The sequence below is a fragment of the Bison bison genome, unplaced genomic scaffold (genome assembly GCF_000754665.1).
Source record: "Bison bison bison isolate TAMUID 2011002044 unplaced genomic scaffold, Bison_UMD1.0 scf7180017864255, whole genome shotgun sequence".
NCBI classification, from domain to species: Eukaryota; Metazoa; Chordata; class Mammalia; order Artiodactyla; family Bovidae; genus Bison; species Bison bison.
In genome coordinates this window covers 155,296-170,567 of record NW_011494827.1, presented here as the reverse complement: position 1 = coordinate 170,567, position 15,272 = coordinate 155,296, and the positions used below count along the sequence as shown (strand labels likewise).

At 44.7% G+C, this 15,272-nt stretch overlaps 1 protein-coding gene across 1 annotated transcript in view; it reads right to left on the bottom strand.

Moving 5' to 3' along the window:
* Positions 1-3,966: 3,966 nt before the first annotated feature.
* The window catches only part of LOC104994283 (solute carrier family 2, facilitated glucose transporter member 9-like), a gene marked incomplete at its 5' end in the record, with an annotated part of 133,150 nt that continues 121,844 nt past the window's right edge, over positions 3,967-15,272 (bottom strand). Inside the window, one exon of the mRNA XM_010847790.1 lies at positions 3,967-6,128. Coding sequence (XP_010846092.1) covers positions 5,895-6,128 — 234 coding nt within the window. The remainder of the gene's footprint in view (positions 6,129-15,272) is intronic.

Genomic DNA, 15,272 nt, shown 5'->3' with positions numbered 1-15,272 from the left:
CATTTCCAAAATCAGGAGGACTGGACAGGCTGGTCTATAAGTCAGGGCATTCTTATCTTTGAGGAGACTGATGGTCTCTGCCCTGTGGTGATTCAAGTTTTGTTTTCAGGCTTTCACAGCTGATCATCATCACCTTATGAGAGACAGAGCTTGCCTTGGACTCTGCGAGTTTTAGTTTTATCTTTTAAACTTTTCCATCTTCTGGTTTGCTGGGGTCTCCCTCCTCGATTCTAAGCAGCTCTGAGAAAGTTGTCAATTAGATTGCGCTACTCGCTGCCTGCTACTTCTGAGTTGAGCATCTGAGCAACTCATCATCCGTGGCCATAGTGGTTGACTAGGGACATGAATGTGAGCTGAGTAGCTGAGTAGCGCAATCAAAATCTTTTTGTTTGCTATCTGGACACTGGGGAACGGCAGACTATTTGCAAAGCTGGCCACAATAACCCCTCCCATCCCCTGTGCCCCTTTGCAATGTGACTTTAGCCACCTCCCATGAAGAGGTGGAGTCTAGTTCCCCTCCTCTTGAGTTTGGGCTGGTCCCACGAGTTGCTTTGCTCAGTCAAAGAGATGCTTTTTGAGTTCTGAACCTCAGCCTCTAGAGGCTTTGCAGATTCTGTTCTCAATCTTGGAATCCTGTTGCCTTGTGAGCAAGCCAGGCTGCAGCTGCTTTGAGATTAAAACACTTGATGCAGACAGAGATGATGGAGAGAGAAGCCCAGACATCCCAGATATTCTGGCTATCTCAGCTGAGGCCCCTGACACGTGAATCAGCCCATCTGAGACCAACCAGCCTCCTGCTGACACCCTCTGACTACAAATGCCTGGTCAGCTCCAGAAGATGCCACATGGATTCAAAGAACTACCCAGCTGATCCCCACCTGACCTGCTGACCCACACAACCGTGAGCAGAAGAATGGCTTTTCCTTTAGGTCACCAATTTTTGTGGTGTTTTGTTCCATAGCACTAGAAATATGATTTTTTTCCTCCCATTGGCGACCAAGCTGAGAAGGTGCAAGGCTGGGGTACAGGAGGCTGCTATACTGAGAAACTCAGAAGCAGAGACCAGCAGAGTAGAGAGATGACAGGAATGGAACCATGAATGGTATTATTTGAGTCCCTGAATCCAGGCAAGACTTAAGTTGGCTGCCTTACTAGCTTCCCTGTTGAGCAAAAGAAAAACGTTGTGCTTTAGTTTTTAACTTAGTATGAGCTAGGACTGTCACCTGCAAATTAAGCAGTCCTAACTGATACACATTCATTGGCTGGGTATGTTGTTTGCTTGCTGTTGTTGTTTTAGTCGCTAAGCCATGTCCGACTCTTTGTGACCCCATGGACTGTAGCCCGCCAGGCTCCTCTGTCCGTAGGATTCTCCAGGCAAGAATACTGGAGTGGGTTGCCATTTCCTCCTTCAAGGGATCTTTACGACCCAGGGATCAAACTGTACCTCCTGCATTGGCAGGTGGATTTTTTACCTCTGAGTCACCGGGGCTTCCAGGTTTCAGCCAAATTTTACTGTCCTAATGACTTCTGGTATCTTTTAAATATGTCAGTCAAAGTTCCTTGATTAAACAAAACCTCATTCACAATCTGTTCATCCACCAGCTCTCTCTTTATTACTCATTGTGGTGCAAGGGACTGTGGCTACTACTAGGGATTTAGCAGGTACCAGGTGGTGCTGGTGGAAAAGAACCTGCCTGCCAATGCAGGAGATGCGAGTGACGTGGGTTCAGTCCCTGGGTTGGGAAGATCCCCTGGATTAAGAAGTAGCAACCCACTCCAGTACTCTTGCCTGGAGAATCCCATGGACAGAGGAGACTGGCGGACTACGGTCCACAGGGTCAAAGAGTTGGACACGACTGAAGTGAAGCATTCTTCTTCCTCGTGACACATTGGGTGTCCCCAGGGTCCACTTCAGGCTGTTTAGTTAGAACTGGGTTAAATCACAAGAAGGTAAAGAAACGGGCATTATAAGCACATGCACAACCTACCCCACAGTTTTGTTGTGAGAACCAAAGGGGATAATGTGTGTGAAAACATCTACCATTGTTCCAGCATAAAAATATTTATTTTTATTTTTGTTCATGGGATGAAACCACAAGCCCATTTCTGAAGGATCTGATCCCATCACTGAAAATACTTTCATGTAGCTGTTCTTTTTTACTTCTAAATCTTACTCAGAATGCAACATTCTCAGTTTGGCAAAGAGTAGGGTAGTGAATAGCGGAGATGTGTCTGCTCTAAATTCAAGAGGCATACAGTCCTGGAATTCCTGCAGGTCTGGGCTTCCAACACACTTCTGAAATACGGCCTCCGTCTTTTCACCACCCACACTTCCTGCTGAGAACCCAAGTTTTTTTTCCTTTCCTTTGCCTTTATTACTTCCAAGCTCCAGTTCTTGGCTGAGACAAACTGCGGTCCCTAAATGCTGTGATTTAATGAGAGGAAATTTACTTGACTTACTGTACAAATTTGCCAGGGGAAGTCATTCTGATAAAGATAATTATATCCACCATATTCTTAGTGTAAATTACAGCAAATGTTTGAAACTCTGAGCAGCTGCTGAGTCCTGTCACTCAACACGACCTCCCTCCTTTGGGGCACACAACCAGCTAATGAATTCCAGTGGAAGAAAAATGAGAAGTCTGATAATAGCCATCTGATCGACCCAAGTTCCATCATTTATTCAGTTGAGAAGTAGTATCAGAATAGATTGTTGGGTGTGTAGACCGAAGTCTAACAGCCATAGATGGAAGCTGTTGGGGAGGGCTTGGTCCCAGGCATATTTAGGAAGTGGACTTGGTGCTACAGTCATGATTTTTCAGTCTAGACCAAAACTAGTGACCAGCCTCATCTCCTGCTCTTATCCTCACATCCCCCTTATTTGGTCACACCAATAGTTTGCTTTTCTCTGAATATGCCATTTACTAGTTTACTCCCATGCCATTGGCCCTTTTGTTTCAAACACCTTCTTTCCATCTTCTCAGTCTGATGAAAGCCTAATCTTCATCTGACATGCAGCTCACATGCTTTCATTCAAAAGAATCTGTCTTAATCACCCTAAGCTACAGTCATTCTGTCCTCAGGGCTCCCATCACATCTTCTTCACAACTATGTCATGGCATTTAGTCATTCAGTCAATATGTAATGAGCAGTTACCAAGAAGATGGGATCCTGAGGTGAATCAGTTATTTTCTTGTATGCTTCCAGAGTCAAGTAGGGGAGATATTCAAGTTAAAAAAAAGACCACCACAATTCTAATGCAGTGATTCATCATGAGAAACACCAGGCTGGATGAATCACAAGCTGGAGTCGAGATTGCCGGGAGAAATAGCAATAACCTCAGATATGCAGATGACACCACCCTTATGGCAGAAAGTGAAGAACTAAAGAGCCTCTTGAGGAAAGTGAAAGAGGAGAGTGAAAAAGCTGGCTTAAAGCTCAACATTCAGAAAACTAAGATCATGGTATTAGGTCCCATCACTTCATGGCAAATAGATGGGGAAACAGTAGAAACAGTGGCTGACTTTATTTTTGGGGGGCTCCAAAATCACTCCAGATGGTGAGTGAAGCCATGAAATTAAAAGACAATCACTCCTTGGCAGGAAAGTTATGACCAACCTAGACAGCATATTAAAAAGCAGAGACATCACTTTGCCAACAAAGGTCCATCTAGTCAAGGCTATGGTTTTTCCAGTGGTCATGCATGGATGTGAGAGTTGGACTATAAAGAAAGCTGAGCACTGAAGAATTCATGCTTTTGAAGTGTGGTGTTGGAGAAGACTTGAGATTCCCTTGGACTGCAAGGAGATCCAACCAGTCCATCCTAAAAGAGATCAGTCCTGAGTATTCATTGGAAGGACTGATGTTGAAGCTGAAACTCCAATACTTTGGCCACCTGATGTGAAGAACTGACTTATGTGAAAGACCCTGATGCTGGGAAAGATTAAAGGTAGGAGGAGAAGGGGACAACAGAGGATTAGATGGTTGGATGGTATCACTGACTCAATGGACATGAGTTTGAGTAAACTCCAGGAGTTGGTGATGGATAGGGAGGCCTGGTGTGCTGCAGTCCATGGGGTCACAAAGAGTTGGACACGACTGAATGACTGTACTGAACTGAATCCTCAAGGAAGCTAGATTGGGCTTACACAAATGATGATATTAGCACATTATAAGGGAAAGCCCTGGAGTGCAGGTGCTTATTAAGCTTCTGCTTGTGTCACATTTTCTGATATCTCAGTGCATGGCCAAATCCAGACTCAGTACAGTAGGGAATTATACAAGAGCATGCATACTGGGAGGCCTGATTCACTGGGTTGATAATTCCACAAGCCACCACAGACAAGTAGATGTCAGGTGGTCACAGTAGAAGGAATGAGGGATACATATTAAAGTCATTGTTCTGGAGACAAGGGGCTGGGGCCAAATTCCTGAGGTCCCTAGTACAGTGATAGGGGCACTAACCTTGGCTGGGTTTGGAGCTGGAAGAACTCCAAGGGTTTGGATCAAAATTAAATGAATCCAGTAATATGTACTTCATAGGTTATCTCCAGCATTGTAAGCAACAATATGAAAGTATTTCGCAAGCTTATAAAGAAGAAAAATTAGATCGTTAGGCAGAAATCCCAGATCAGCACCATAGACAGCTCCCAGACTACCTCAAAGCTGCAGTAACTACACGACATGAATATGAATCCATGCTCCCTTAACACGGAGGCACCTGTGCCCTGGAGAAACAGATTGCTGACTGTCTAAATTATTGAGCTTGCTTCATATATTCTCATTTGCCTTGGGCTCTTTCTTGTCATGACCCAGATGAATTGAATTTTGGTTTAGACATGAGGAAGAGAAACCCCAAATAAGAGTAGCTTAAGCAAGAGAGAAATTTTGACTTTCACATGCAAAGGTTATTGCTAGACAGTTCAGGGCTGTTACAGCAACTCTGTTCCATGAATTCTAGACTCGGGACTCTTACTGCTCACTGCTGTGTATCCTTAGGGTGTGACCTTCAACATCGTGATCTAGGTGGTGGTCAGTGCTCCTGTAACTACGTCTACACTGTTTCATTTGCTCCTTCCTCCAATAAAAGCAATTCTTCTGGTGCGCACTGGACCAGAAGTAGGCTAAAGGGTGTTACATGTGTGAAAGTGTAAGTCAGTAATCTTGAAATCCTGAGATGAGAATCATTCTTAACACTGTCCTTTTCAATTGAATGGAGTTCCATTTGTGGTCCTGCTTCTTTCAGCTTCTGGAGGTTACTTCTCACATCTGCCTCTCCAGGTCTTCTATATTGATCCCCTTTATGCCCGCTGTGAGCACATCTGATACTCAGAAAAGATGTTTTGGGAGCCTCCCAGGGATGGCCTGGGAGAGATAGGACCTGGAGGGTGGTGGGTTGGGAGCAGCTTCTCCTGAGTCTGAGATCCACAAAGTAGAGTCAAAGATTGGAAAAGGGCATTGATTAGGAGGCATGAAAACCTTCATCCGGGATCACAGCCAAGGGTCCCTGAAAGCTTCAGGATCCAGGCTGAGGGCAGCTCAAGGCTACTACTGTTAGAGCTGGGACTGGAAGCCCTTTGAGTCCTCTGTCAGACCAGATCGCTGACCTTTGAGAAAGCATTCAAATGCTGTGTCCCCAATTTCATTTTGAAACCATGGGCTAAGTTGTGAAGAAGGCAGGGCATGGATCTCTACAGAAGAATACTGGGTCCACTGAAAGGGTGAATCCAACTGCCAGAAGACTTTGGGGGATTCAGCTGTGAAGAAATCCCAAATGGGTTGCAATGTTAGATTAGCAAAGGCTTATTTTTAAATATTTCATCAGGCTAAACTTGCAGGGGACTCTCTGGTATTAAAATGGTGAGCCTGTCCATTCAGACAACACTGTTTTTGATTCAGTTCTCCAGTGCAGAGGAGGAGTCTGGTTCAAGCTGTATGTTCATCTTATCATCAGTTACTGCTGAGTCAGTTTTCCCCTCTGGTGGGTATGCCTTGTTCCTTTTGGCAAATGCCTGGCTGATTTCTGCATGGGTTCTGTTTTTGGTCTCAGGCAGGACAAAATACAAATAGAGAGCACCTGCGAAGCAGATTGCAGCAAAAACCAGGAAACAGTAGGTGTCCAGACTTTGCTGTGGAAAGGCAGAGACAAAAAGGCATCAGAAAGACAATCGCTAGACTGGCTGCAAAACCATCTTTGGGCTTATTTTTTAAAAAATAGTTTCCCATCCCTGGATCAACATTTCTGGATTAAACACAGCATGTGTGAGGCTCTCCTCTACAGGCCAAGGTGCCTTACAAATGTCTACCTGAGACGTTCTCACATGAGGCGCACACGAATCAGCTTTAAACCCTGGCAAAGATGAGGAAGTGGCAGTTTTTATTTATTTTGAAAACAAGGCATATAAAAATGAATCATCATGGGGACTTCCCCGGGTAAGTCCAGTGGCTAAGACTCTGAGCTCCCAATGCAGGGAACCCAGGTTCCATCCCCGGTCAGCGAACTAGATCTCAGCTGCTGCAACTAAGGATTCCTCATCTGGCAACAAAGATCAAAGATCCTGCATGCTGCAACTAAGACCTGGCATAGCCAAATAAATAAATAAATATTAAAAAAATTAATCATCACGAAAGCAAAATGTGATGCTTGCTGAATGTTATCCTACGTTCATATTTACCATCAGCCATATTCCGCCTTCCAACCCCCCGCTACTATACGCATGAGAAAAGTGTGATGTCAAAAGGGAAGTGAAATTCCCCAGTTGATAAGAAAATTACAGAGGACAGGCTAGGTCAAGATAACACCATTTTTTCTAATATGCAAAAGATGTAGTTCACTGATTGCTATCCTGATACAGCTTCACACAAATAAGAGAGACTAGAAAAAAGAGAAATGTTGAATGTAATCACCCAACAGTACTTTATATATCCTGATTATAGCCCTTAATGCTTGGACTGGAATGACCCTGGCTACTGTGCCAGACCTTGAGCTTCTTCATGACTTGGTCACCCCTAGGGCTTCTGTGTCTCTCCAGTGCCTGGCTCGTAGTAGTTGATCAATAAATGTTTGTTAAATAAAAGACTTTATAGGTTCCAGTTGTCAGGGCAAAGGCTTTTTCATTCTACAAATGTCTGTTGATTAAAAGATAACACTGTCTTTGAATGATACTTCACAATCAGCAATATCATGATTTTAGTCAATTACACACTACTCTTTGATTTGACAAACACTTGATTTTGACACATGACATAGTGTTGAAGGGCTTGATCTCTGGATCACCTCCTAGACCCACCATTTACTGACTCTGAGGCTTTTGGTGCCTCAGTTTCCAAAGCTGTAAAATAAGGATAACAATGGGAGTTGAAGGCTGTTGAAAGGATTAAATGAGACATTCTCTGTAGAAGTCATAGAGCAGTTCTGGATGGCATAAACATTCCACACCTCGGAGGGCTTGTCTAGAAGGGTGTGTGCCTTCCACTTGTCCACAGAGATTCCAGGAACAGAATAGAGAAGAGAAAGCATGGGCTCTGCAGTCAGCTGGGTGGGATTCAAATCCTGACTCCATCATTTACACAAGATGTCAACACTGAAGATGTGCCATTTAAGATAGAACTTCAAAGCAGTGATTGAAGTTTCTTCATTTATAACACAGTCTATACCACATGCTGCTTTGAAGATGAAATGAGATATATCCACCTTGCCTTTCAACATCTCCACTTGTATGCTGAATGGCCATCTTGACTTACTGGGTCTCAGTAGAGCCCCTAAACCTGTTCCTCCTCTGGTCTTCCTCATCTCAGTTGATGGCACCTCCATCCTTCCATTCGCTTAGACCATCTAAACACTTTTTCTCTCTCACACCTACATCTGATGCATCAGGAAATCATGTCATCTCTACCCTGATGTATATTCTGAATATGAGCACTTGTTACCACTTATACAGCTACCATTTTGGTTCAAGTTATCATCATCTCTGGGCTTCCCTGGTGGCTCAGTGGTAAAGAATCTGTCTGCAATGCAGGAGATGCAGGTTTGATCCCTAGGTCTGGAAGATGCCCTGGAGGAGGGCATGGCGACCCAGTCTAGTATTCTTGCCTGGAAAATCCCATGGACAGAGGACCCTGGCGGGGTATAGTCCATGGATTCACAAAGAGTTAGACATGATTGAAGTGACTGAGCATGCACACACATCATCGTCTCTGGGTCAGATTGTTAGTAGAACTTCTCAATGGAGTTCTCTACTTCTCTGGTGTCCCCACTTAATATTATCCTCAAGAGAGAAGCCACAGTGGTTCTGTGAAGCAAAAGACAGAGTGTGGGGACTTCCCTGGTGGTCCAGTGGTTAGGAATCTGCCTTGCAGTGCAGAGGATGTGGTTTCCAGCCCTGGACGGGGAACTAAGATCCCACATGCTGCAGAGCAACTAAACCCATGCACTGCAACTACTGAACAACAACTAGAAAGTGTGTGCACCACGGCAGAAAGATCCCATGTGCTGCAACTAAGGACCCGATGCAGCCAAGTAAAGAAAGAAAGAAATATTTAAAAAAGACAGAGCGTGCCACTCCTCTGCTCCAGACACATCATGACATCCCAAGTCATGCGAGCAAAGCCCAAGTCCTTACCATGGCCTCTAAGCCCGGCCACCACTCAGCACCCTGACTTCTCTGACCTCCCTCTCTCATGCCGTTTCTCTGCTCCCACTATACCGCCTTCATGATACTCCTCCAGTATCCTGCCTCAGGACCTTTGCACCTGCTCTTCCCTTTCCCTGGAATAATCTTCATATGTCTGCACATCTCACTTCTCTTCATCTCAACTTTCTTTCTGAGAAGTTCTTCCAGTTACTGCTTCTAAAGGGCTTCCCCAGCTCTCTACTTACCCTTCTTCACTGCTTACCAAATCACTCTCCACTCCCCAGGAGGATCCTTCATTAACCCTCTCCCCCACCAGGGAGGTGAGCTGCTGGAAGACAGGCGTTGTTATTTTTCTTGTGTTTTCAGAACCTGGGAGACCACTTGACACATAGTAGGTGCTCCAGAAGTGTTCACGGGGTGTACAGACACACTGAGGCTCAGAGCAGCTCCCTGCCTACCCTGGCCACATGTGGAGATGCCTGGGACCTCTCAGAGCTGTCAACTGCAGAGCTGTCATCGGCTTGGCTTCCTTTCTCACAAGACCCAAAGGGTGGAGCCAGGATTTTTCTCACCATGCCACAGAATTGAGCCAAGAAACTTCTGGTACTGTGGGCACCTTGGGAAGGAACACTGCCCACCTTGTGACTCTCAGAAGCCAAGTTGATGGGAAGGCCAGGTGAGCAGGCCCACTTCCAGGGCACAGGCTCTGCCCCACTGACCCTCAGAGGAAAAGTCTGGCCGGGTCACCCTTATGGGGGGTGGAACTTGTGGCAGACATGCGTGCCCCACAGAATCCCCCAATTCTAGAGCTGGCTCTGCAGACACCTGCTCCTGAATGAGAAGCATCATTAGGAGGGTGTTGGGAGGTGGTTAGAGACCAGAGAGGAGAGAAAAGAATGGGATAGATAGGTATCTCCTCTGCCGGGTTGGTGGAGCTGGAGCTTTTCCACAGATGCGCACTTCCCACCTCGGGAAAATAGATGGGTCCCTTTTTACAGATGGGGAAATCAAGGCAGAGGGAGGTCATCCTGCCTGTCCAGGGTGACATAGACAGCATAGCTCTGCGCGCACCCACACACACACACACACAAGCTCAGTCATGTCTGGTTCTTTGTGACCCTATGGAGTGAAGCCAGCCAGGCTCCTCTGTCCATGGAATTTTCCAGGCTAGAATACTGGAGTGGGTTGCCATTTCCTTCTTCAGGGGATCTTCCAGACCCACAGATAGAACCTGTATCTCCTGCACTGGCAGGCGAATTCTTGACTAATGAGCTACCCTGGGAAATCTGATCTAACAGCAGGATTGTTGATTTAACATTGATCTAATGTTCCCACCCACCCTATGGCATGTGTGTTGTTTTTCCGATAAGAAAACTGAGAGGGATGCAGTTATGGGTGCAGGTTCTGGACCCAAGAGACAAAGCCGATTCAAACCTGTCCATCTGTCCCCCCAGCCAGTGTTCTTCACACTGTGCTCACAGTCTAGAAAGTAAGGATGGGGTAGAAGACGAGGAGAGACCTGGCTAATGAGTCAATGAGAAAAACCCCAACTGTACAGCACAGGGAACTCTACTCAGTGCTCTGTGGTGACCTAAATGGGAAGGGAATCTGCAAAAGAGGGAATATATATACATGTACAGCTGATTCACTCTGCCGTACAGTAGAAGCTAACACAATGTTGTAATGCAACTATACTTCAGTAAAAATTAATTAAATAAAGAAAAGAAAGCAGTCCTCAAAAACAACAACAAAAATAAGCTCGAGAAAGTCAACGAGAAAAAGAAGGCTTGGGCCATGCGAAGCCCAGAGGTTCCTTCAGGAAGTCAGGGCCAGCACTGGAGAGGGCAGGAGGAGACCTGGATGGATGGGGAGCAGAATGCCTGGGAGCTGGAAGTTCACCCTGGTCCTGGCAGCTGAAGGACCTTCGTCGGCATCTGCCCTAAATAATTTCCTGCCAGCGGTCATGCGGCAACCTGGCATTATTGCAAGCTGTGGCTGCATTTAATCTGGGAAGAGAAATGCACTTATCAAGCACCTCCTGGGTGTCAGTAATATTACAGACATTATCTCATCGGATCCCTGTAGCTCACACTGTGATAGAGCCATTTATCTTTCCTTCTTTTTTTTTTTTTAACAAAAGATGAAACTGAGTATTAGAGAGCTTCTGAAACATGTCCAAGGCCTTGTAGGGGTCCATGAGAGTCAGGACTCACACTGAAGTGGGCCCACTTGGGAGCTCAGACTCTCTCCATTACCTCTGAGGCCTCCCTTGCTGGGGTGTGTGTGTGTGTGTGTGTGTGTGTGTGTGTGTGTTTTGGGGAGGTGAGTGGATTATATGTTACTGGGATCCTTTGGTGTTTACTAACAGCAGCTGTGAAACCAATCTTCCTAACCTTCTCTTAGGTGAGAAAGTGAGGATCAGAAAGGGCAAGTGATTTGCCTGTAGTTCTCCAGCTGGTGTCTGGATTTGAATCTGGTTTAACCTGATCTGGTACTTCCCAGGTGGCTCAGATGGCAAAGAATCCACATGCCAATGCAGGAGATGCAGGTTGGATCACTAAATTCGGAAGATCCTCTGAAGAAGGAAATGGCAACCCACTGCAGTATTCTTGCCTGGACAACTCCATGGACAGAGGAGCCTGGCAGGCTACAGTCCATGGGGTCACAAAAAGTTGGACACGACTGAGTGACTGACACTTTTCCCTTTGACTTGATCTGGAGGCCACTGTCTCGCTTCCATTCCTGCCTCCCTTGGGCAAATTGATTCAGTGCAGCAGGTCTGGCAAAGTACTGTCAGAAAATGTATGTGTCACTCTCCCCGTCTCCTCTCTCCCTTTACAACAACTCAGAAATTCACCTTCTGCCCAGCTGCTCCTGAGAAGTTACTCAACCCCTCCTAAGTATGGATGGTGTGGGAGGGTCTGTCCAGTGTCCTCTGAACTCGGAGATTTTAGGCAGGACATCTGTAGTGAGAAGGACCCTGCCTAAGAAGCCACAGACCTCGCTCAATTCTGGATCAGACTCCAGCAAATATGCAGCTCATCATTGATGCTAGGGAGTGCCACAATCCATCTGGGCTTTATTTCCCCCATCAGTAAAATGGACATAATCATATTGGAGGTTTTCTGTGAAACACTTTCACATTCACAAACCTTGGTTCATAAATTAAAAAAAAAACCTGACTACTCCAAAATCAAGGACATTTGTTCATAAAAAGCTACCATATAGAGATGTTTCTTTGGGACATTAATTAGTCCACCTTCTTGGTCTGCTGGCTTTCCATATAAAGTCACTATTTCTTGACCCAACAAAACAAACAAACAAAAGGTACCATACAAAGAGTACAAGAGCCACAAATGGGGAAGTATTGTGATACGTAATGAACAAATAATTTATACCCTGAATTAAAAAAAAAAAACAAACTCTTTCTGAGTCAATAAGAAAATGATGACCTTAATAGGAAAAAGGGCAGAATTTATGGACGAGCATTTCACAGGAGAGGAAATACAAATGGCAAACACACTTGTGAAAAGGTGCTCATTGTTCTTAGTAATTCAGAATAATATGAAATAAAATCATAACTTTATACCATTTCACACTAACAGATTGGCAAGAATGTGAAGTCTGACAATGACACTACCAAGTGTTGATGAGAAACATGAATTTTCATACCCATGCAAACACAATTGAGACTGTGAATAGCCACAGCTTCTTTGGAGCACCGCTGGGCATGAGCAAGTCAAGGCGAGTTGTGTGCATCCTACGACCTCGCAATGACACTCAGAGTGGATCTGTCCTAGTGAAACAGAGCGAGACCTTATGGTCCTTCCCCTCATGTCCTCTGCGGACCTTCTGTCTGTGGAAAACTTTAGTCAAAGAATAAGTTTAATCAGAGAAATGAGAACATGCAGAAACAAAGGGAAATGGTCAAAGGAGACCAAATAATAATTTAGTTATTAAGCACAGTCAAGGACCTTTAGAACCTCAAGGGCTATAGACAATATTCTAAGCCATATCCTGTGAGCTGTCTTATAGATACTGAAACCCTCACAAGGTGGAGAAATTAACTACATGATGACCAGACTATAACTGTGACATAAGCTGCAGCTATTCTGAGAATTGGCCTCAAGGAAATGAAAACCAACTGACCCTGGAACTGAACGTTAACTCTACCTAAAACAATCAAGATGACTGTCAGAGCTGACTGTACTGTTTTTTCATGTGGCCTACAAAGGCTTTTATCCCCTACTTGTCATGGGGGGAGTTGGTCTTTGGAAAGATGGCTGCCCTCCCCCTCAAGTTGCTGACATCTAAAATTCAGCAAACTTTCCTTTCTACCAACCTGGCCTGTTCATTGGCTTTTGAGCAGTGATCAACCAGACCGCCCCTCTCCATGCCCCGCCCTTTTGGTAACACTAGAGGTGCACTCTTTGACTTTCTATTAATTAAAAGTTCAGTTCTTCCATTCCACTAGCCACGTGCAGGTCTGCAGGAGTCACATGGCTGGTGTCTCCTGCACTGCATAGCGGATGTCAACATTCCTGTCAGCATGAAACTCTTGTGCGTTGTTCCAGGATGCTCATGATAGCACTATTTCTAGAGCAAGGAAATGGGAACAATGACAGTGCTCATGGGAAAGGGAAGGGATAAATATATTGGGATACATCATTCAAAGGATTCTTAGAGCAGTAAAAAGCAATGACCTGTAGCTGGGCGTATGACACAGATGGCACTCAACAGTACACGGCACAGAAAATACCTTTGGATAATTCTCTTTGTACAACTATAAAACCAGGAAGAGCAAAACACTAGTTTGTTAGGGCCACACTCATAAAGAAGTCAAACCCTGAAGAAAACCTGGAGAATAATTAGCACAAAATCCCTGCTAGCAATTAGAGAGAGGCACCCAGGGGATTAGGCTTCCCTGGTGGCTCAGTAGTAAAGAAACCGCCTCCCAATGCCAGAAACACAGGTTCGATCCCTGATGCAGGAAGATCCCCTGAAGAAGAAAATGACAACCCACTCTTGTGTTCTTGCTGGGAGAACCCCATGGACAGAGGAGCCTGGCATGCTACAGTCCATGGGGTTGCAAAGAGTCAGACACAACTTAGCGACTGAACAACAATAGAACTCAGGGATTGAAATGGCTTACATTGGCTAAATACACTGATTTTCCCCTGATACTTTTACATATAATGCATCCTATAATTATAATAATAAATTTTTCTCTTTGTGTATGTGAATGAAAAATATTGCATATCAGTAAACAAAGGATATTGCAGCGATCAAGTCATCACGTGAGAGCTGCTCTGATGGTGAGCTGAGAAGGAACTCTGGACAGAAACATAATGCCTTCTGCCATTGAATCATCAGACACTGTAGTCACCCCACAACGGTACACCCAGGATGAGAAAACACAGGGTATTGGCCCCAGAAAGATAAGGTGCACATCAAAGGAATGATTTCAGTGAGCCCAGACTCTTGCATCTTCCCATATATAGAAGAGTGCTAAGTTCCTTAACTTGAGATATCTAGTTTTCTTTAATTCATAGCAATCTTTGGGTGTTCTGACTACTGGTCTTTGTTACAAAACTCCTATATACCCTAGTTCCCCCTGCTGCCTCTTTGGAACAGCATCTCAGAGTGATTTGAGATGCTGAAGTCCTCAGTTTTGCCCACCAAATAAAACATAGCTCTCATCTTTTGGGTTGCACATTCTTTTTCAGCTGACATGTATATGATGTATTTCATACTCTTTTGCGTATGATGCGTTTCATAACATAATTTAAAAATATAAAGTGTTAGTCGCTCAGTCGTGTCTGACTCAACTACAACCCCGTGGATTTTAGCCCTCCAGGCTCCTCTGTCCATGGGATTCTCCGGCAAGAATACTGGCATGGGTTGCCATTCCCTTCTCCAGGGGATCTTCCCAACTCAGGATCAAACTCAGGTCTCCCTCATTGCAGACAGATTCTTTACCACCTGAGCCAACCAGGGAAGCCCATATTTATATTGTGTAATTGAAATAATCTAAACCCAAAATTCATTCACTCATGGTGAACAAGTATCAAAAGGAATTTTACCAAAAGGAAGTGCTAAAGCTCAAGTCAGATGCAAGCACTTTAATTTAAAAAAGTCTTCCAGGATGCAGAGCTCACCCTCCTAGGTGGTTCAGCTAAGGACAAGTCTGGAAGTGGAAGGAGGATGCTCGGGGTCTCCTGGGAACCTCAGAGGGAACAAGAGTAGTAGACACAGTAGAACCTCATCAGGTGTAGGTGCTCGGCCCTCTCATCCAGGGAAGCTTCCAACTTACAAAAAATAAGCTATAGTCACATAGCTTTCTCTAAATTTACCTTTTGTGTTATTACAAATGACCATGAAAATGTTTCATAGTCTTTAATATGGAGAAAAATATTTTCTTTGAGAATACACTCTACCACCAAATTACACTAAAAATGTAAGGCAATTGTGGCAAAGTGCTACTTTTAGGAAAAGATCCGTGAGAGCAAAAGAAATCTCAGCTTTCTCCTCCAGTTTATCAGGATGGTGTGAATACATAGCAGCTCTTTAAAACTGCCTGCTTTCCTGAACAAGGAAGACAGATATGAAGTAAATGTGCAGGGAACAAGGTTGTGAGCT